The 24,886-nt window shown below is 39.1% G+C and overlaps 1 protein-coding gene across 1 annotated transcript in view; it reads left to right on the plus strand.

Moving 5' to 3' along the window:
• LOC134531985 (adenylyl cyclase 78C) overlaps positions 1-24,886 on the plus strand; it is a 504,301-nt gene that overhangs the window by 340,868 nt on the left and 138,547 nt on the right. The window contains exons 3-4 of the mRNA XM_063368091.1: positions 7,911-8,040; positions 18,734-18,899. Coding sequence (XP_063224161.1) covers positions 7,911-8,040; positions 18,734-18,899 — 296 coding nt within the window. The remainder of the gene's footprint in view (positions 1-7,910; positions 8,041-18,733; positions 18,900-24,886) is intronic.

Raw genomic sequence — 24,886 nt, forward strand, 5'->3', positions numbered from 1 at the left:
AGTATTACCATTGAATATATATATATATATATATATATATATATATATATATATATATATAATGATCAATTGTATTACTACTGCGAACACTGGTTTGTAGTGATGAAGTTATTTTTTCATGTAAATGTACACATTTATAGATATCTGCAATGTTACATGAATATTTCCGCTCCTATTATCTTTGAAAGATTTGTACAATGGGAGTGCATGACTTAATGTAAGCTTTTGGACATACGCCATTGCTAAAGCACATGTATGACTGTAGAAGAAAACTACAAAAAAAACAGAAAAGACAAAAACACAAATTAAGCAAAAAAGTTGCTGTTGTCAACAGGATATAAACACCACATAATATTCCATAACAGGAATATGGTCACAAACAAAGAAAAACAAAGAAAATGGACTAACAGAACGAAAAAACCCCCACAAATAATGACAGCACAAAAATATTGAACCAAAAAAATTCAGCACAACAGTTGAAACGAGAAAAAAAAAACAGCAAAACGAAAAGACAAAACAAACACAATTTTTTTCCAAAAAACAGAAGAGAATGAAAAAAAAACCCACAAATGACAGCACAAAAATATTGAACCCAAAGAAATTTAGCACAACAGTTGAAAACGTGACAAAAACACGACAAAACGAAAAGACGAAACAAACACAATAGTTTTCTAAAACAGAAACATGCGACGTTTCGGGATCTGCTATCTGCACCCGTCCTCAGGCAGAGACGCACATGGTACGAAAACACAGGTGCGATTGAGTAGCTGCTTAATTTGTGTTTTTGTCTTTTGTGTTTTTTGTAGTTTTCTTCTACAGGCATACATGTGCTTTAACAATGGCTTATGTCCAAAAGCTTACATCAAGTTATTTCCGTTCCATTTATAAAAGGAAGAAATAGACAGTGTGGGTTTTCCCGGTGATGAACGGGCTGAAACCCCGTCGTGGAAAGAAGGCCTCGCTCCAAATGTTGTCGGCGGTCTGTTGGCACAGCGATAAGTGCGTCAGCAGATGCCCCGGGGGTGGGGGTTGGAGATAATACCCTTCTGCAGGACTGGAGCCGGTCGAGAGAGATCAAAACACACGCCGTTACACTGTAAAAACCTTTTCATTTTGTAAACGGAACAGAAATATTCATGTAATATTACAGATATTTGTACATTTACGTGAAAACAATTGTATCTCTTCAAAATAGTGTTCGCAGTAAAATACTTGGTTCGGATTCTTACCCGGGCATTTATGCTTTGTGTTGTCCTTCAATAGTTAAAGTTATTTGTAAACTGTTCCATGAATAGCTTTCCAGTGTTATTATCTTTGAAAGATTTGTGCAATGGGAGTGCATGACTTGAAGTAAGTTTTTGGACATACGCCATTGCTAAGCACTTTTTCTGTAGAAGAAAACTAAAAAATACCCAAAAGACAAAAAAAACACAAATTAAGCAAACAATTGCTGTTGTCAACAGGATATAAACACCACATAATATTCCATAACAGGACTATGGTCGACAAACAAAGAAAATCAAAGAAAAATGGACTAAGGGAACGAAAAAAAAACCACAAATGATGACAGCACAAAAATATTGAACCCAAAAAAATTCAGCACAACAGTTGAAACGAGACAAACCACGACAAAACGAAAAGACGAAACAAACACAATAGTTTTTCCAAAACAGAAACTAAGCGACGTTTCGGGAACTGCTATCTGCTCCCGTCCTCAGGCAGAGACGCACATGGTACTAAAACACATGTGCGCACACTGTTAACTGCGCATATTAATAAGCATGGTAAAACAAAATAACGTCAAACTGTTGAGTATTCTATTATCTTTTACGTGCTTTAAAAAATTATTCTTTAATAAAACTTCAATCATAAAATTAAAGTATGCGCCAATTTTCGAAAGAAATACTAGTTATTATCTCTTAAATCGCGTTTCATACATGAAGTATACATAGCAATATGTTGTACAAAATTACAATACATTTTTTGTAGTACAATACATTTTTAGTAGTAATTGGCAAGTGATTTCCAAAGGAATCTTTTGTAAAAGAACGGAAGGGACAGGTTGCTCTGGAGTTTCCTGCAGTTTGCTCCCGATAGATCAGTTAATTATTTTGTTTTTAATATTTTGTGTTCTACTCATAATAAACTTATTATATAACCATACTTAATTGTTTTTTACAATATATTTTTTCTTCTAAACATGACCTTATTTAATGAATTTTTTAACCTAAAGGCAGACTGTTCTTATGTCAGACCTAGCATGTACTGAAAGTATTAAATCACGTGGTATTAATTTCTGGGTTAACCATTCATATGTAGCATTAGTCTTCAAAATAAATTGGTACAGCATCCGAAAATCAATTTTAAAAAAAATGAGTTCTTTTTTTCAACTCTGAAATGTGAAGGGTTTTTTATGGTTTTTGGAAAAACTAATTTTTATTGATTTAATGAATGACGTACTGAAACAATGTGTTTGAATACGAAGGCTACTTACGAACGGATACAAAAAAAAATTACCACGTGATTTAATGTTCTTAGCACACGCTGGGACTGACATAAAATTTAAAAAAAAAAACTCCCTAACCGTTTGAAAATTAACCATAACACAAAAAAAAAACATTAACCATTTTAACTCATATTTTGAACCAGGTTTGCCACACTTAAAATCCCGTTCCAATTCTTATTTAAGTGCAGCTCACCAATTTCTTGAATCATGTGACATGGTTCTATGCCGTGCGATTCAAATGGAGTATTGGGACGACGAACGTGGCTGGATACAAAATCTGTCTTAGCCACGTAATGAACTGAAAAATAAAAGTGTATTTGTATGTGTCTGTAGATCTATTTCACTTTTTATATTTATACTTTTTACTACGGACCTCAGATGAATTGCCATTCCATTTTTTTTATATTTTTAATATTTTTTTTTTGACTGAAAGTATTTAAGTTTGGTTGTATTAGTTTTTAAACTTGTTTAAACAATCTTTATTTATTTTTTGAACACAGGAAAAGGAATATCATGTTGTATGTTGTCAAACATGTTATTGACTTTATTTTTAAATTGGTTTTGTGTGCATTATATGTAACTAAATATAATAAATAAATAATAAAAAATGAATAAAAGATACAGGAGTTCAAAGGGAGCACTTGTTTAGTAGGGAAAAATATGGGGTGTGGCTGTGTCATGGACACGGCCGTGTGTTGTACGTGAATACGTGTACGTAACATGTAATATTTTCTATACAAAATATAAAATAGCTATTGTTTTTATTTTACACCATATATATACACTAACTTTAACTATTTTACACTAAGGTTTTATATATGCAATAGATAGATTTTGACGAGAGCTGACTATTAACATCTAAAAAACCTTCGTAGCTTCTCCGAGTCAAAAGTTATAGCCTATTAAATGGAAATCTCGAAACGCAGCAAAAGACCTCAAAATGGCGGCGCTTCCCCCTCCACCGCGCGCGATGCATCACAATCCTCACTTAGCGTAACGAATTCTTTGATCCTTTAGCTATTCAGCGGTGTAATTAAATTTTGGGTAGAGATGATAGACATGTAGCTGCAACACCAAACTGTATCCCCCGATTTTGTTATCATTAGTTTTTTAAATTGCCTCCCAATATGGAAGCAATTTTAAAGACGTATTCACGTCAAAAAACTTGTATAAACATTAAATATTGTTATATTACGTATTTATTTAAATTCATCCGTAAATAAACTAAACATTTGAATATAATTAAATTAGGATACTACCCCCTTTAAAATGCACAATACTTTGTACAAAGCCTGTTATGCCATTGGCGTAGATACCCGCGCCCTCTCCTGGAATAAATAAATCCCACTGTGCATGCAATTGTAACTGTGAAACAGGAATGATAAGCGTTGTCATAAAATGCCAGCGCATTGGTGTGGGAAGTTGTGTTTGCCGTTTTCTGCGCGTGGATGACAATGTAATGTTTTCGAACGAGTAAAAATAAATGTGTATTTTATTTCGCGATCAAGCTACTCTTACATTATTACATTACTATATATATATATATATATATATATATATATATATATATATATATTTATTTATTTATTTATTTATTTATTTATATGAGTTCAGTGTATTCTTCAAATGTAGAAACTAAAATTAAGTATCATGTTTACGATATTTGAGCCAAAATATAAATGGGCAGCATAAATGTTTATTCGATCTTTTATTCTGTCATTTGTGGTGTGGTTTTAAGCTTTAAACTTAATTTTCCTCTTTCTCAAGAAAAATTTCCTTGAAATTTTCAGAACTACTCCCACAGAAGCAGAAAATATAATATCACCATTCCCAGCGGTATGTTAACCTTTTATTTTTCTTGGAATAGTTTATGTAGAGGTATTATTGTACTACTTTTGGTAGGATGGGGGCGTATTTTCACCACTTTGAATAAATATGTGACGTGTATTTTAATAATTTCTCTGTATACTGAACCAAAAATATTTTCAATGCCTATTGCTATAAATATGAAACAAAGGAACAAATAAAATCATACTAAATTCGTATATTTTCACTGGAATGCTAAAACGTTCACAGTGGAGCTCTTTTGAACAGTTTTTCTGTTAAGTTTCACTGATTTGCATAACATTTCGCAGTTTCATTTGTATCATTATTTCCTTTTCGTTCAACGAGTGTAATTTTATAATCACGCCAGCGTATTGGTCCTTTAAATGTGTGGTTATTTGTTCACAAATGAGGACGCGTTTTGAAATAAATTAGGCACATGGGCCGATATTGTGGATTTAATAGTTACTTTTTGTTTCATTTGTCAACTTCAAAAGTAACAAATTATCAAATAACTTCAATAGATTCTACTTATACACATGCTTACTAGACATAGAAGTGATTTTATTTCACTGAACATTCCTGTAATCTACTTTCATTGAACTAACACTTTGATAACTAATAGAGCATAATAATTGTTACATTCATTATTATAAAAACTAAAAAAATAGTAATTTTTCACGCAAGAACTTTACACTGTAAGTGCTAGCCGTGATATACTGCTCCAAAAATTTACTAATTTTTTTCTGACAGCTTGTTCGCGTTTTAGCCTGTGTAGTTTGTGAGTTATCATTGTTAGTGGCAGAGCAAGCTGCAAATAAATGAAAATCGCAGCTTCCAATTGGAAGATTGCGAAAAGTTATCACTGAATGCAAATTGCCAAATTTCACACCGATTGCTGTTATAATCGGAATTCTCTGTCTGACGCTACAGTAGAATTTATGCCAGTTTCTACGCTGCTAACAAAAAAATATATACATATAAATAAAAAGGGCAAGCCATGAAATTTTCTATATTTATAATAATTCCACTTCGATAAGAAAGCAGCAAAGTGACATATCAGATATGAATGCTCTGCGTAATAACTGTAACATTAAAAAAAATAATTTTAAAGCTCATTACAATCTTTACCTACCTATTCAGTGAGCCGTTCAATAGATTAATGGAAATTTAAATTTTTAAATGATATGATATAATATATTTACTGAATATGTGTAACAACACTACGGTAGATATGTAAAATCCCTTTTGTGATTCAATAACTGTTTGAAGACCAACCAGAATACGTCTACGTGTCATGAAATAACAGAAATTCAATTACAGTACTTATATTTTTGAACCTATGGTAGTTTTTATTATTTTAATATTTAAGAATGAATAAAAATATATTCTGCTTATATTTTTATTTACAGACTTAACAGTATAATTAGTTGTTATTTTTTATTTTTTATTTTAGCTTAACCCTGATGAGAAGAAATTTTACAAAAACTGCAAAATATTTGGAGTGTAGACCTCAACCCTGTGTTATAAATCAATAAATTTTTATTTATAAGTAATTACAGAATTTTTTTTAGTATTTACATACTACAAATGCTTGAAATATAGTTCGAAATAATTATGACTTGCTTCAACTTTCAAGAGAGAGGTGACAGTGTTGAATGATTGAAGGCACGTTTAATTTACTTCTAGCAAAATTTCTACCTCATACAGCACTAAAATATAAATATATAAGTATATTGCGTTAACGATGAAAAATTTGGAAGTTAACTTGTAATTACACTTTAAAACCGAATTAACTCCGTAAAGTTTTTTCGTTAGCAGTTATATGTCAAAAAAAAAAAAATCATGAGAAACTGTGCTTAAGATGTAATTTCATAGTTTCACCTCATTCTGTTCTGTAATATGTATGAAAATCAACACGCGGTTAAGGGCCGATGTCATCTGTTTCTAGTATAGCGTTTTCATCGATTTATTCGTAAGTAATATTAAGAGAAAATGTATTTGAGGGGCTGTGTCGTTTTCTTTAGTGGTTCTCTGAGAGTTTGTACCACTGTACTTCCGCCAACCAGTGGAAAATGTGGGGGCATAGCCGTGAGTGGATGGATTTTTCTCCAAGTTATCTCGTTTACTTATTCATTCCACTTTTCTTTGGTGCAGTTAAGGCGTGCTAACCTTTTTTTACATTGAACCATGAGACATAAACAACGTTATATCTAGGAACCAAACATGAAATTACACACCAACAAATTACAGCAATTACTGATGAATCTTCTCTTTGATTTTAACAGCCAAGGTTTATACTGACTTAGACCATATAAAATATTGATGAAATATAAAAAATACTAAATTAAATACTAATTTAAAACCTTTTTTAAAATATAAATAAAATTATTTTAATGATAATGTAATTTTCACACACGCATTTATTCAGTATTCCCTTTTTTACGTGTCTCTGAATTTAGAGAGTCAAATTTTAAATATGCACCGGTTCACTTCCTTACATTTTGAATTACCTTGATGAGAACAAGATGTTTAAGTTTATATTAATCATTTAAAGTTACCATTATCTTTAACACATATATACTATTTGAGATGGGTGAATGGTGACAAAGTGATAAAGAGCTTCTACGTATTGCGTGGTTGGAGGAAAATGGGCATACCTTAAGGTTATGTCTTAAACTCCATGTAGTTTTTTTTTTGTTCTGGATGACGTCACAGTTAGTTGAGAAATTGGAAGGTAGGTAGAGCCACAGTCGCTGTTTATTTTTTATTTTTTTTTTTTGTGCGGTGGCTGGGATTGGATTCATGATCACTCCTGTGATCTCGAGGTTGGGAGGCGATCACTTTATCCACTCGAACGCGGAGTCAATTTAAGTTCCCTCAGAGGGGAGGGCATTTGCCCCGATTTTTTTAAAGTCGGGAAAATTGGAGTGCGTTGACTATGAGTGTTTCCGAGGCCTTCGGGCACCATCGGACCACCCCCCCCCCCCCCCCCCCGCGGGGTGGGGGACAACTACCCCCGGAATTTTCGGGACTTAGAAAATGTATTGTGTGGCGCATTTCTAGGAATTTATAAAAAGAAAATTAATTCTATATGAACTAAAAAAGGTAAAAAAATAAAATTATATTTTAAAAAACTAAAAAAAACACGCTTTCATTTGTTGTATAAACTAAAAAGTAAAAAAAAAAATCTTTAAATTTTAAGTACTTTGTTCAACAGCGACAAAATGAATTGCGACTCTGTATAAAATAATGTTTAAATAAATTAATATTTATACATATTTATCTATTAAAAAAATTAAATTAAAATCAAAATAAGGACCAAGTAATAGCCAAAACAATTAATTTAAATAAAATTAAAGCGTACCGTGCTCTCTTCTTTCATTTTCATAATAACTATACTAATGAATACACATAAGTGAATTTTCCTTTTTACATTTTTATCATTAGATTATTTGTTTTGTTTATACTTGATTCTGATTGTAAGCTTATTAAAATAATTATATTATACAGAGTCTTAGTATTTATTACACGTAGTCTTGTTGCAGAGCCTTGAAGAGGGGTCTGTTTCTTGTTGCAGGGCCCTGAACGGCTCGGCGCGCAAGCAGTTGTGGGTGAAGGCCGTGAGGAAGATCACGTCACAGAGGCATCATGCAGCCTCCTTCGCTGATCCTTTCGGCCGCGACTGCAAGGCTTCCGCCCCGAGCAAGGTGAGCACGCTGGAGCTGAACCTGTCGCCGGGGACCGCGTGAAGGTCCAGTGACAGCACCGTCCTGTACTGTCCGTCTCAGTACTGTTACCAGACTGATAGAGACCTGCAAAATTCGCGGTTTCGATGGCCTTCAGGATAGACTGCACATACCCCTGTACACTCGGGCAAATAACGCAAGTTCGTTGGCTGCCGACTCGTAAGTCGTCTCAGCTGGTTTGTCTGTGATTCGATCCTTCTTTGGTTGAGGGTTTATAACTGGTTGAGATTCGTCCAGATGAACAGTAAGCCAATAGAAAAATTATCTAAGAGGTATATGTGTTTGAATTCTAGCCTATCACCGAATGAATCCGCAAATTATGCAGATCTCTACAGATTGATACTATCTGGCTTGTTAACGTTAAAAGTCTCATTTTTAGGTACCGGAAAAATTCGCGGGTTCAATGACATGTAGGATGAACTCCATAGTTCTACGTACACTCGGTCAAATGTCACTCACTCATTGGCTGCTGTCGTGTGAGACGTCCCAACGTAGCAGCCTGTGATTCGATACAGCTTTGGTTGGGTGTTTCTCATTGGCCCAGAGTCATCTAGGTGAGTTGTGAGCCAATAACAGAGGCTGTATTGAGGTATAACTATTTGTCTTTTAGCCTATCGCGAAATGAACTCGCGAATTATTCCCGTTATACTATCGTTATTTATAATAAGTTTTAATATATCTAATCTATTTCTTGATATTTCTGAGACCATAAAATAGTGTCATCTGACGATATTATTGCAGTTGTAATCATACTGACAGAAAAAAATATCAAATGATAAACACCAATTATTTTTTGACAGGATAAACTATTTGTAACATTCCATCACTATTAATAATACGGCATTCCACGAAAGTATGTGCTGTGCTGAAAAGAGCCAAACTTTTCCAAATAAAATTATATAAACAAAATGTTAACAATAAATGTTGTAACCAATATGGCGTCTTTCAATTATGTCTCCTTAAAAATTAAAAAATATATAATCAGATGATGCTCTTGATGAAAAACAACAGGAAAATTTATTTCCACAATTCTCGCTCCACATTTTACTTTACAAAATACAATTTTTCAAATAGAGTTTAAAAATTTTTCAATACAATACAAAGTTGTGTCTGAAACCTTTGCGCTCTATGGCGTGCATCTAGCAACAGAGCACACCGAAACAAGGAAAGCGTTAATAGCAGACATCGTGCATTCGAAAGAGAGTAAATGCCTATTTAAATGCACACTGCGATCTAAGGCACAGATGCGCTATAGTAAAGTAACACTTCAAGTACATTATTTGTTTAAACAAATATGCTTTTTTCTCTTCCCCAAATCACAAAATAAAATATTTGTTAAGGAAATGAATGGAAATTCATAAATTTCAGTGAAAATTCTAGTCACTACTTTATTAAATACAATAAAATTTATTTCTTTTAAAAGTGTTCTAAAGTTGGTTGCTGTAACATATTCACTGTTAATTTAAGATATTTTTGTGGTCTGTTAATACAAAAAAACGTTTTTTAACAGAGTTATACTCTAAATGAAAGAGAAAAAAGGATTTAAACTATATATTAAAAAATTTACCGCAAGCCAAGTTAGTTTTCGAATAATTTATTTTGTTTGACATGTGTCAGCTAACGTTCACACTTTCTTTCTAATAACTAATAAAACTTCGGAACAATGAATAGTAGACTTAAACATAAAATTATATAGACAGGAAACCACAAAAATACTTTTTAAGTGTTAAGATTCATATGTCTTCGACTGCATGTGAATCATTTTAAGTAAATAGGTCATTTAAACAACAGTGTCCTTGAAATTGTTCTAGACATAGGTTTGCATGAAAATATCAAAATAAAATATTAGTCCATATTAATCATTGCGTATTCACGATTAATGTCATAATGGTTTGTAAAAGCTGAATATGAGTTATATTATTTTGACTAACTATGCTCGTGAGGGCAGAAATATTGATGTATGTTTATATGGAAAATATAAGTATAAACAATTGCTACAATAACAAATAGTTTATTAATATGTACACACTATTTAAACTGGCATTGTAACTTCTCTTTAAGCTACGTTTTCTAAGTTGACTTCCGAATTCATCTTGTCAAAGATGCGGTTTCAACCCCCCACGATGTTTTACCTCATTTTCATATCATAATTATTTTAATCTAGGACCATTTATTTAGATATTCCAATATATAAAAATTTTATTTTATTTTCTGTATTGAATGTTATCGCCAGATATGTGCTACTCATTATCTGCCATTTGTAAAAAAAAAATATATATATATATCTTTCAAATTTTGGTTTAACTAATTGTGTCGCGATCACTCACTATAAGTTCCTTTTTTATGAGATACTATAGCTGGTTAACATATACTTAATTGCTTCTGTAATCTAATTTATGATCATTTTCTTTATAAGAAAGTTTGCAATGAGCGAAAAAAAAATTAATATGGAGGGTGAAGCCGAACCTTAAGAACGAAAAATTACAAGCTGGCTTGAGACATTAATAAATCCGTGTTCGTAAAATTCGTTCAGCAAGCCGCATATGCGCCACTTCCTGCGTAATTGCGCCAACGCAGTTTTTTTTTTTCTGCTCGGAGGTTTCCTGTCTACACAAGCGTTGAAATCCCGCTGAGTCGTTGCCGCAAGCCTCCGTCGATTCCTCTTCGCGCGCGCCTGTCTGACATCCAGCATCTGCTTCCAGCTGCCGCTGATACAGGCTTTCACCAGGCCGATCACTGCGTTGTTGAAACATAAAAATGTTAATATCACGATAAAAACGTATTTCAATACATATATATAATAAACTAATTTAAAAAATCCAGGCAATTATTCATAGCGTAACCATAGTAAGGGGGGAAGAGGTTGCCAGCTGCCCCTCCCCTTTTTACGAAGTGGGAATAATATCAAACAGAAAAAAATGCACACACAGCATTTTTTGAAACAAAGGAAAAAGAAAGGAATGAATGTTGGCACTTTAACATCTTCAAAGAAATTTATTACGAAATGGAGACAGTGACAAGTGTAAATAAAAAAAAAAATTGGTTGTCTGTAAAGTCGGTTTATGGACGATAGTTTAACGTGACAACGTTATAACAAAACATTCATGAAATGATTGCATACTTTTTTGAATAAAATTGAATCATTTTTATTGAATTATCATTATTTTGTTTGGATAAGAAAGAACGAGTGAAACGAAATATACAATTTAATTGATAAATTTACTTTTATTTGCACTCATTAATTCAAATACGTTTATTACTTTAACGAAGAGATTATTTTAACTAAAACTTTTATACATGTTTGCTATTTAACTTCTTCCAATCTGTGTTATTCTGTTAAGGAATAGGACGATGATAGGAAATGTAGGAAACGAATGGGAGTGTTTCAAGTTTAATGTGCCTCAAAAAAGTCAAATCGATGTTTGTTCCAATCGAGTGGAAGAAAGATAGATGCGGCGCAAGCGTATAATGAGTGTAACGGAACATAGCGTAACCTGACAATGTGCGTAACGGGACCCTTTTTCGTGTGTGCAGCCGGCGTTCATCGATTTATTAGACGTTGTCACGTCCAAAATACTACACTGCAGCTTTACCGCACCGGACGTCGACCGATGACCCAGTGACTGCCGCGAGGTCGCGCGCGCGTTCTCGTCGCTGGCAATTAGCGTTCGTTCGCTAGGTCCCTGCCTCCTCCGCCGCGAATCCTGTGATCCACTGAACCCCGACCAGGCCCGCGCGTGTCTTTAAGTTCTCTGCCCGCTCGCGCGACTTCGCGGTCGGAATTAGTTCAGTCGGGACGTTACCACAACGCCGAAATACCATGACGCCGAATGTCAAAATTGACCACAATGCCGACAGCTAGAAAACTGCTGTGTACCACAACGCCGAAATAACAACTTAATGAATTTGTGTGTGTTTCTTAAATGTACCTTAACGCCGAAATACCACAATCAAACCTAACTTTACCTAACCTAACCTAACTGTTGCCGATTTGTTTCCTTGCCGGGATTGAGTTTGGACACGACCCGCGAGTTAGGTCAGGGTCGTGCCCCAACAAGGCGGTGCTCACTCGCTACCTAACCCGAACGTCTTGGAATACCGCCCTTAAGGACTCCGCCTACCCGGGCACACACACGGTGCGCAGAGCTTCAGGAAAAAACAACGCGATTCCAGAACAACTCAAGATATCCGAGTGGAGTCTGCTTGCAAAAAGCATTTAATAGTTCGCCAAGGGCCGAAAAATACTTTTGATTTCGGTTTTTAAGTTTTTAAACTGTATTTTTTAGAAGGGTTAAAAATGGCTAAAACGCTTGTCTTCAGAATAATCTCTAGGCGTCAAACAACCAGTACAGATTTTTGAATGCGATTAAGGGACTTGCATTACACCTTTACCTTCATTTATCGACCATATAATGTTACGGTCACCGCTCAAATTTCACAGTTGTCCTGTGACGACGGAGAGGACTGCGCGCCAGTCCACAGTCCAGAGGCGATGCCGCGCAAGAAGCACCAGAGAGCCTCACTAACACACATACACCCCTGACGGGACGGGCCCCTTAAGAGTAGAATGGTGCTCGGGGTTGGTCGTTACCACAACGCCAAAATACCATAACGCCGAATGTCAAAATTAACCACAATGCCGAAAGCCAGAAAACTGTTGTGTACCACAAAACCGAAATAACAACTGAATGAATTTGTGTGTTTTTTTTTTTTTAATGAACCTTAACGCCGAAATACCAAAATGAAACCTAACCTTTCCTAACCTAACCTAGCGTAATATAACCTAACCTAACTTAACCTAGCCTATCCTAGCCTAGCCTAACCTAACCTAGCCTAACCTAACCTAGTCTAACCTAACCTAACCTTTGTGGCAGTCCTGCAATGACATTTTTCGGCGTTAGCGTATTTCGGCGTTGTGGTACACAGCAGTTTTCTAGCTGTCAGCGTTGTGGTCAATTTGGCATTTCGGCGTTGTGATGCGTCCCCCTCGGGGTCAGTGAATGGTAGGATCGACGTTCCCCCCACCGCGTGTGGCGGGGAAGGGAGCCAATCAGGGGTCGTCCGGCGCCCGGAGTGGAGGTGGTGGGGGGAGATCGCCGCGCTTCCTCGCAATGACCGCGTCGCGCAAGACGTCGCCGCTCCTCGTGTACGTCCGGGCGAGGCGCGCCCGTGGCGCCGCGCAGCGGCTGCTGGACGAGGTGAGCCAGTGCTGCCAACCCTTGCGGGTTCCCCCTCAACTGCTACCGACCCGCATTTGTTTTGGAGGGCGCCGCCTGGTCAGGCGTGTGTCTGCGTTGAGAAGACCAAGATGTCCATCAAGTTCTGTCCCTGCCCGAACACGCCCAAATATTCACCTTCGGCCAACCTCGGGATTTGTTTTATTTTTGCGCAGGAAAAATAAATTCAAATATTAAAAGTGGTCGGTTAGGTTAGCTACATTAAAACACTTTAAAACACTATGGACGGTTAGTTAGGTTAGTATAGCTACATTAAAATAGAGAAAAAAATATAAATATATATAAATAAACCCGAGGTTGGCCGAAGGTGAATATTCGGGCGTGTTCGGGCAGGGACAGAACTCGATGTACATCTTAGGCTTCCCGTCTGCGCTAGTGGGCCGGGATGATAAGCGCGACGCTCACTGGTGCTTCTAGCGCAGGTCAAGACTCTGAACTGGCGCGCAGTCTTCTCGTCGTGCACAGGAAAATTGTGCTTTGTGTAAACAGACCCCACTCGGGTGTCTCCATTAGTTTTCAAATCGCTTTGTTTTTTCCTGAAGCTCTGCGCACCGCGTGTGTGCCCGGGCAGGTGGGGGGGCCTTAATAACACTTCAGAATATTGTGTGTCCACCAGAGTTTCATGCAATATATCTTGCGCATAGAGTCGGTTGGTTGCTAGCTTCATAAGTGACGCGATAATTTTAATGACTTCAAAATTGTTTGGATAAAATTCAAGTTAGAAGGTGTGCTATAAAAATTACGTCCAAAAGGGATTCAAGAATACAATTCTGCACTGCTTGCCACATCAAATGATAATCAGACGGTAGACCTTTTGAAAGTACCTAGAAAATATCAATCCTAATATGTAATTTTTATATTAACTTTTTTTTTTACTTCCGTAATGTTTAAACCTCTCAACGGATTGGTTAGCTGATTACTGTATAGATGAATTACTTTTTTTTTATAGCCGCAAACTTTATCATGTTTGCTTCACGTGTGTATTATTCTCTGCATAAATACGATTACTGATAGGTGTGACTGCAAGATGACAGCACTGGGTGAGCTCTTGGGATACACCCGACCATCTCAAGCTCGGAAATATTTCATGATGCAGTTGAAAGCTGGACGGGTTTATCAACTACGCGTGGAACTCAAGACGCAAAACTTTCAGCAGCCACACTTTAGAGAACCGGTTTACAGATGTTTTACAAATTTATGTCATACGGTTGGTTACGTCTTGTGACTTGTGTGTTTTAGAAACGACTGTTATTGAAGTTATACTTCTAATGAGACTTCCAACAAGGTTGCGTTAAACGTTTAACGCTGCTGGGGAGGGGGAATAGAAAGAGAAAGAGAGTGAATGCTATTGTAAGGAACTAAGTAGAGAGTAAGAAAAATAAAGATCCTGACAGTTTGTAGTGTCGCCATATTTGTTTCAATTTTCAATACCCTTTTTGTATATTACAATTTTAATTGCAGAAAAAAATCATGTTTCATAGACACATAAATAGTGAGTGTGTGTCATTTCTCTATGTTCACGAGGTCTCGCCGCGTCAATTTTCTCCTTGGGGCGAACCCGTCCGCTTAATTAAATAAACAGCTTTTATCGTTGAATGATTTCATGATTTATTTTCTTGTGCTGACGGCGTGTTGCGCTGTTGCATCCTGGCGTTCCTCGTGTAGTTTATAAACCCGGTCATGGGAATGGCTCATTTATCACGCTCGGCGTTGTTTCAAAGCATTCTACGTTAAATTTCTTGTCCGAGTTTTGTATTACATTATTATTTGCAACATGAAAACACATGAATTCGCTCTTTACCGAGAATTAACTGCGGAATAGGTACTGAATGGCTCGCTCCCCAGTTTTTATTATTTTACATGTAAAAGATTTACTTTTGTAGCTGATTTTGTTTGGAAGTTTTAATTATTTTTTGACCCTTCAAGAAGTAAAGTTTAATAAATTTTCTTATGATTGGATTTTAAAAAAAAACTGTCGCTCTAAAATCTCAGGGAATAGTAGACGTTTAGAACTCCAACTTTTACTCATAGAAATTTAATTTATTATTTTGCCGAGAAAAGAAAACTGAACATTATATATTTTGGTTTTTATTTAATAGTTTTGATATTTTGATCTTATGTCAATTTTTTTATGTTTATTTTAAAGCAAGTCATTTTGTGTGTGTGTATATATACTATATGTATATATACATATATACACATATATATATATATATATATAGAGAGAGAGAGAGAGAGAGAGAGAGAGTGTGTGTGTGTGTGTGTGTTACGTGTGGGAAAAACAGGTTCGAAAGGATAACCCAATTAGTTAACTCGAGTTTTATTTATTAACTAATATTAACACTATTAGTTTTGGTTGTATAGGTACCAACATTATTCTTGTGGATTAGAGTTCAAGTTACATGAACTCAACACTCATAAATTTACGATGATCCCTGGGTAATATTAATAACGAGCGTTCTTCGCCAAAATTTAAGGTGAAGTATTTTCTAACAGTGCACCTGGGGCCTCACTCTGTTCGCTCGTCCGCCCCGTACACAACACACATGGCCAGGGCCCCCATATGGCCGGTGCTACCGTTGCTATGGCAACGGGGCCCCTGGGTCTAGGGCGCCTCCGAAGGAAAGAAAAAAAATCTTAAAACAAAAAAGTAGACAATTTTAAATTAATCATAGAAAACAATTAAACAGTAAGGCCTAAATTTAGTAACCGATGAAATATTACACCAGACTAATATTATTCGGAATATGCTGTGCGTACAGAACGTGTCTGAATCTACAACTGTGAGTAACGAAACCACCACCAATTGACGCGACACCATGTTCACAGTGCAGAACACTTACACTCATTTATTTTCCATTATTCAAAATACATTTACGTTTTGACAATCGAAACACTGACTTAAAACTAGTTTTAATGCGTTTTAAAAATAATTGTGAAAAGGTTAAAAAAATATATAATTAAAACAATATACATAAAAGGAAAAAAAAACATTTTTTATTACTGTTAGAAAAAGAAAAAGGGGGGGGGGGGGGGGCATCATGACTTCTAGCAACGGGGCCCACAAAATAATGTGGGGGGTCTCCACATGGCCACAACACAGTCCGCCGCGCCCACAACACCGTCCGCCGCGCACACAACACCATCCGCCGCGCACACAACACAGTCCGCCGCGCACACAACACCGTCCGCCGCGCACACAACACCATCCGCCGCGCCCACAACACCGTCCGCCGCGCACACAACACCGTCCGCCGCGCACACAACACCATCCGCCGCGCACACAACACAGTCCACCGCGCACACAACACAGTCCGCCGCGCACACAACACCATCCGCCGCGCACACAACACCATCCGCCGCGCACACAACACAGTCCGCCGCGCCCACAACACCATCCGCCGCGCACACAACACCATCCGCCGCGCCCACAACACCGTCCGCCGCGCACACAACACAGTCCGCCGCGCCCACAACACCGTCCGCCGCGCACACAACACAGTCCGCCGCGCACACAACACAGTCCGCCGCGCACACAACACCATCCGCCGCGCACACAACACAGTCCGCCGCGCACACAACACCATCCGCCGCGCCCACAACACCATCCGCCGCGCACACAACACAGTCCGCCGCGCCCACAACACCATCCGCCGCGCACACAACACCATCCGCCGCGCACACAACACCATCCGCCGCGCACACAACACCATCCGCCGCGCACACAACACAGTCCGCCGCGCCCACAACACCATCCGCCGCGCACACAACACAGTCCGCCGCGCCCACAACACCATCCGCCGCGCACACAACACAGTCCGCCGCGCCCACAACACCATCCGCCGCGCACACAACACAGTCCGCCGCGCACACAACACCATCCGCCGCGCCCACAACACCATCCGCCGCGCACACAACACAGTCCGCCGCGCCCACAACACCATCCGCCGCGCACACAACACCATCCGCCGCGCACACAACACAGTCCGCTGCGCCCACAACACCATCCGCCGCGCACACAACACAGTCCGCCGCGCCCACAACACCATCCGCCGCGCACACAACACAGTCCGCCGCGCACACAACACCATCCGCCGCGCCCACAACACCATCCGCCGCGCACACAACACAGTCCGCCGCGCCCACAACACCATCCGCCGCGCACACAACACCATCCGCCGCGCACACAACACCATCCGCCGCGCACACAACACAGTCCGCCGCGCACACAACACCATCCGCCGCGCACACAACACAGTCCGCCGCGCACACAACACCATCCGCCGCGCCCACAACACCATCCGCCGCGCACACAACACAGTCCGCCGCGCCCACAACACCGTCCGCCGCGCACACAACACCATCCGCCGCGCACACAACACCATCCGCCGCGCACACAACACCATCCGCCGCGCACACAACACAGTCCGCCGCGCCCACAACACCATCCGCCGCGCACACAACACAGTCCGCCGCGCCCACAACACCGTCCGCCGCGCACACAACACCATCCGCCGCGCACACAACACAGTCCGCCGCGCCCACAACACAGTCCGCCGCGCACACAACACCGTCCGCCGCGCACACAACACCATCCGCCGCGCCCACAACACCATCCGCCGCGCACACAACACAGTCCGCCGCGCACACAACACCGTCCGCCGCGCACACAACACCATCCGCCGCGCCCACAACACCATCTGCCGCGCACACAACACAGTCCGCCGCGCCCACAACACAGTCCGCCGCGCACACAACACCGTCCGCCGCGCACACAACACCATCCGCCGCGCCCACAACACCATCCGCCGCGCACACAACACAGTCCGCCGCGCACACAACACCATCCGCCGCGCCCACAACACCATCCGCCGCGCACACAACACAGTCCGCCGCGCCCACAACACCATCCGCCGCGCACACAACACAGTCCGCCGCGCACACAACACCATCCGCCGCGCACACAACACCGTCCGCCGCGCCCACAACACAGTCCGCCGCGCACACAACACCATCCGCCGCGCACACAACACAGTCCGCCGCGCACACAACACCATCCGCCGCGCCCACAACACCATCCGCCGCGCACACAACACAGTCCGCCGCGCACACAACACCATCCGCCGCGCCCACAACACCATCCGCCGCGCACACAACACAGTCCGCCGCGCCCACAACACCATCCGCCGCGCACACAACACCATCCGCCGCGCACACAACACAGTCCGCCGCGCACACAACACCATCCGCCGCGCACACAACACCGTCCGCCGCGCCCACAACACAGTCCGCCGCGCCCACAACACCATCCGCCGCGCACACAACACAGTCCGCCGCGCACACAACACAGTCCGCCGCGCACACAACACAGTCCGCCGCGCACACAACACACATGGCCGGCGTGCGTGTGTCCGCAGGTGCCCGACGAGCCGCGCAGCCCCGGGGACGGCTCGTGCACGCCGCCCCCACTGCCGACGGAGGGCGGCGGGGGCGGAGGCGGCGGGGGCGGTGACCAGCTGCCCCTGGCGGAGCTCACCGCCGTGGTCGCCGTCGAGGAAGACGAGTCGTCGGTCGCCAACAGCGGTGAGTGCCCCGTGTACAACATCCATTAGTTAGGAACCCACCTGCAACATTCACATTGTCATTTGAAGAGATGCTACAGTGTGAAAATATGTGAAGGGGTAAGTGGATGAAGGTGTTATGTTACATTTTTTTAAAAAATTTCACTAAGTCCAGGGATGAAGGTGTTATGATTCATTCTATGTAATGGTAAAGACACCTTCCCTCTAACTTCAAAAATAGCATAGTTACGAGTTGATAAAGGTGCTATGTACACATAAGCAAGTAGCAAACAAATTACTTTCGGAGCCTTTTTCTCAAAACAATAGTTTTGCAACATATATGTGTGCATGTTATCATGTACGCGCGTTAGCATTTATACTTACTTAGCGTAACAAAACACTAACTTTAAATTTTCGTTAAAATGATTAATATAAATAAAACTATAAGAGGACTGGATTGTATTATAAATACAGTCAGTAAAGCTCAAATTCAATCAAATTAAAAAAAAATTATTAAATAATCAGTACTAAATATTAACATAAAAACAAGAATTAAGATAATAATTTTATTTAGTAAAATTAAGAAATTTTTTGATTAGTAATGAAAATCAATAATTATTCTGATTTATTAATTTTAATTAAATATTACATAATAATGTAATAATTTACAATGCAAATAAATTATACATACGTGAACATAACCTCAATAATTGTATAAATACTCTTGAAAAAGTATATGAACCTAATTTCGGTCTCTAATATTCATAATAAATAAATGTTTTTATTTATATGGTCCAGGATTCATTGTCAATCACTATAGTGTAAGGTGTAAAAGCACATATATCATTTTTATTTGTATGGAATCTTTTTTCATCCTGTGAAAACTTCGTTGCATGGTACACGCGCATCGTAAAAATTCACTCATTGTTTATTTCATAACGCGTCTACTTTGTAATTTTACATTTTTGTCGTGATTTTTTAAAAAATAGTACAACTGTCATTTTACACAAATATCTCTATAAAATTTAATTGTTCTACAGGCTTCGGTAAAAATACAAGTACTTTAGGGTCTCGATAATCCGAGCTCCGATAATCCGAGTTTCCAATAATCCGAGTCAGTTTCGGGGGTTATGAGAAAGAAAAAAATATGAATTTTGCAAACACACAAACATGTAGGGACGGCCAGGGCTACGTTGAGGAGGAAGGCCTGATGGGGTGAGTTGGGTAAGTGACTGTACATAGCAGGTAGCGGCCCACCCCTGTCAGAAGTCGCAAGAATCTATTTTTAGAACATTGGGGGAAACCCCTTTTCTCCGTCGGCCTAGATCCTCCGCCCCCTCGTCAATTCCCCGCGTTCCCTCCAGAGGGCAATTTTTAGTTCCCGTAAGTTCTTCGCCGTGAGCACATCTATGTAGTTACGTCCCAGTTCTATTACGGACCAGTATGAGTAAAAGAAAACATACTGAAATATCATTAAGTGATAAATTAGAAGCTCTGACGCGGGTTGATAAAGGTGAGCCGCTAAAAACAATTGCGCGTGATTTAGGAGTGAGTGCTGTTACTGAGGGTGACTGGAGGCGCAACAGACATAAATTGGAGTTATGGCAAACTCAAAAAAATCTTTCTCAGGCTACAACATCCAGATCTCGTATGAAAAAAAGTGAGTACGAAAAAACAAGTGAAGCTTTGTTTTCATGGTTTTTAGCACAGCGGCAAAAAGGTGTCCCTCTTTCTGGGCCTATATTACAAGAAAAAGCGCATTATTTTCGTAATAAATTACAAGAAGGTGAAAGCAATTTTAATGCCAGTAAAGGATGGCTGAATAAATGGAAAATGATACGGTGTGCGGCAATTGCATATCACGGGAGAAAAGCTTTCAGCTGATGCTGCTGGTGGTGAAAACTACGTTCAAAAATTTCAAAGCATGATCGAAGAAGGGGGCTACACACATGATCAATTATATAACTGTGACGAGACTGGGTTAAATTTTAAAATGCTACCTGACAAGAGTCTAGCATCCAAAGACGAGATTTCCGCTCCTGGGCATAAAAAGAGCAAGGAACGAATTACTGTTCTACCATGTTCCAATGCCTCTGGGACACATAAGCTTCGTCCCTTGGTGATAGGAAAGTCAAAAAAACCTAGAGCTTTTAAAAATGTAAATATGAACGCACTACCCGTCGCATACAAAAATCAAAAGAACTCGTGGATGAATACGACCATTTTTAAAAATTGGTTCTTCGAGGAATTTGTTCCTTCAGTAGAAACGTTTTTAAAAGAACGACAATTACCGAGAAAAGCACTGTTGGTTATTGACAACGCTCCATCCCATCCAAACGTAGAAGAGCTTTCAAGTGATGAAATTATAACTGTTTTCCTGCCCCCAAATGTGACTAGCCTCATTCAACCTATGGACCAAGGCGTCATTGCGACAATAAAGAAAAAGTACAGACGCATGCTTCTGACATATATTTTGCAAGAAGAAGAAATTTCATTAGTAGATATGCTAAAAACAGTTAATATAAAAGACGTTATCTATTGGTTAGTTGATGCGTGGTCAGAAATTAAACAGGAAACTATACAGAAATCCTGGTCAAAACTTATAAAACCGAGAGTTTCACAAAGTGAAGAAGAAGAAACAGTTGAAGATGACTGTGATAATATGACTCTATTGAATTTAATGGTGGCAATCCCTGGCTGCGAAATGGAATCCAGTGCTGAAGAGGTTAAGAAGTGGTTAGACAGTGATGAAATTGAAGAATTGACGGATGAGAAAATTATTTAAATGGTCAACAACCGGGATGAGGACACCGAAAAAGACGAACAAGAGGAAGAAGAAATCAACAAAAAAATTAGCCATGCAGATGGGTTTCTACGCTTAGAAAAGGCACTCGAATACGTGGAGCAGCAAGATGACGTCACTCCAAATGACGTAATGTTTTTTAAGAAGTGGAGCACACGAGCAGCTGAGAAGCAAGGAGCATAAAAAAAAAAACAATAATAGATTATTTTAAAAAATAATTATGTATATATTTCTAATCTGCCTTTCAATATGTTTGTATTTTATTTTTATTAAAACATCGACATATGTATTAGAAATTGATTTTGCGTGTTTTTATTCGTATTTCCAATAATCCGAGGTTCTGATAATCCGAGTTGGCTCCGGTCCCATCCAGCTCGGATTATCGAGACATTTTATGCAATGAATATTTTATAACAATTGGATGTAGGCTACAGATGAAATTACCTTAATATCACGTGTTAAATTAATCAGTGCCCTTTTTTGACGTGACAATGTCTAAGAAATCGATGAACGCTGGCACGAAATGTGTCCCGTTACGCACATTGTCCCGTTTAGCTGTGTCCCGTTACGCTCATTTTATATTGCTCTTTGCTAACCTGAACCTTATAGCATTGCGACCGAGTCCATGGCGTAATTCTGTTATCATGCATTTCAATGTAACATTTTCATTGCTCTTTGCTAACCCGTTCCTCCTAGCATTGCTGCAGAGTCCGTGGCGCAAATATATTCTTTTTGACTGCATCTTGGTGTTGGGTAAGCCATTTTCCTTCACATCATCCTTTAAACACTCCCATTCGTTTCCTACTTTTCCTATCATCGTCCTATCCTTAACAGAATAACACAGATTGGAAGAAGTTAAATAGCAAACATGTATAAAAGTTATAGTTAAAATAATCTCTTCGTTCAAATAATAAACATATTTGAATTAATGAGTGCAAATAAAAGTAAATGTATCAATTAAATTGTAGATATCATTTCACTTCTTCTTTGTATCCATACAAAATAGTGATAATTCAATAAAAATGATTTACTTTTATTCATAAAAGTATGCAATCATTTAATCAATGTTTTGTTATGACGTCACGTTAAACTATCGTCCGTAAACCGACTTTACAGACAACCAATTTTTTTTGTCAGTGCACTGTACGTGTGCATATACATCATTGTAAAAGTTCTACCATAGGCGTAATAAATGGTAGTTTGTCTATAGTTAACATATATACTATATTTTAAAAAATACTTAGATTGTGTTTATAGAATTACTAGCTGAAGTATTCGGCGTTTCCCGGGATAAACACGTCATAATATAAGGAACATCACTACCGAGTGTCAAATTTGTAGGACATACACTTGTAAAACGGGAAATTATGAGTTTAAATCACCATTGATTGCACTATCTCGGTGTATCGAGGCTACACATCAGCAAAACCATGACCCCAATCTTCAGCTTCATTTTGTGGGAAGGCAGGAAAACCCCTAGGCATGACGTGACATACGCACCAAACGATAGCGCGTTACAAATTTCAGTCAACGCCATCTATTGACGAAGTTCTAAACTAAACTGTTATTAGCGCCTTTTGTTGGCTAGCAGCCGTGAGCTTCTTACCTAAGCGGATGGTGGATTTCACCCATGAGAAGGATAGGAAGTTACCATACCCTACTATATGACCGTGTGGCGGACACAGAGGTATGACAAAAACTCACTGATTGTGTGCCTATGACCTACCTCCTATGATTTTTTTATTATAAAACTGAATTCACACCTTTTTCATCCCTTTAGATATTAAATTTCGTAATTATATGTAGTCTCTTTCACTTTCCGGCCCATAAACTATGTACATTAAAAAAATCATGTCGATCCATTGCCCAGTTGCTACGTGAAAGAAGGACAAACAGACAAACACACTTTGGCATTTATAATATTAGTAGGGGTTTGAACAGTGATTTATTGTTTTTACAGTTCTACCGGAGTTCGTTCTGTTTCAGAGTTGCAGCGCATTTCCCGCCGAATTTACCTTTCGTATTTAACCCCGAAGCAACAGTAAAACTCTAGTTACCGGAAAATCTTGAACGCAAGTCGATATGTTTTAAAGTGACAACCACTCCTAGGCCGACTTCAAGGTCAAAATTCATGCTCAACGTGTATTTTATGTCGAGACAAAGCTTTCATATTTCGTTGGGTTGGCCTTTCATTTCGTCTAGAGCTACTACAGTAACTTTGTGGGGATCATCATCTATAACTCAGTTGTTGAACGCATCAACCTTTTCGTTGCTTCTGAATGGACGGATGGCTTGATCAGGTTTTTTTTATTAGGCCCTAATAACCGGTCTTTAAAACGTTTCACTTGAACTTCATTCGATGCTTCTTGAGTCAAACGGTTTAGTGCCCAGACGGACTGTTTATAATTTTTGCGGCACATAATGTCAGTATGTTTAAAGCTGGTGAAGAGTTCCCACGAAAACTTTCCAATTATGTCACCATAAGTCCTTGAAATATGAGCTTGAAATGTGTAACTGCATTTCGCCAGAAGGAGTCAGTTTATTGTAATCTCCGCGAAAAGGATCTGTTGAACTCCAACAAAGGACATCGATGATGATTCTGGGTTCCGATTCCGGATCTCGACATGATGTTAAGCTTGTCGTCGCTTAGTTTGGACCAGAGAGAGCTGTGCTTCTAAGTGGCACGACATGAACAGCGCATTGACTGAAAGGTAAAACAAGCTCTACATTTAGAGCTGTCCCTTTGATGCCAAATACTGATTGTGTCTAATTCTGATCTACCCTTCCTTCCCCTCATTGTTCAGACATCGAAGTACAGTCTGGTGTAAAGCATTTATCGAGCGTTACTTAAACATTCTAGCTCCTCCAAGCAATCAACAGTTTTTTTAAGAGTTGCTGTGCACGAAGGGAAAAAAATAACTTGCTCTGTTTTTAGTTGAGAGCTTTCACTATTTCATAGTACTCGTGATCAGAAATATTCTTGGAACAGAGGGAATGCTTTGAATTTTACTATGTCTGTTTGTGCGTGTGTGTGATTTTTTTTATATCCTGTAACATTTCTCCAAAATATTTTTAATTAAATATAAAATCATGCAAAATAAAACTACAATATTTATTGATTCGGTACACTCATTTCGTTGAATGAACATATGAATATCTGACCGTAATATCGTAGGTACCAACTTTACCTTATGTTTAGGCGTTGT

This window comes from Bacillus rossius, chromosome 5 (genome assembly GCF_032445375.1).
Source record: "Bacillus rossius redtenbacheri isolate Brsri chromosome 5, Brsri_v3, whole genome shotgun sequence".
Taxonomy (NCBI): Eukaryota; Metazoa; Arthropoda; class Insecta; order Phasmatodea; family Bacillidae; genus Bacillus; species Bacillus rossius.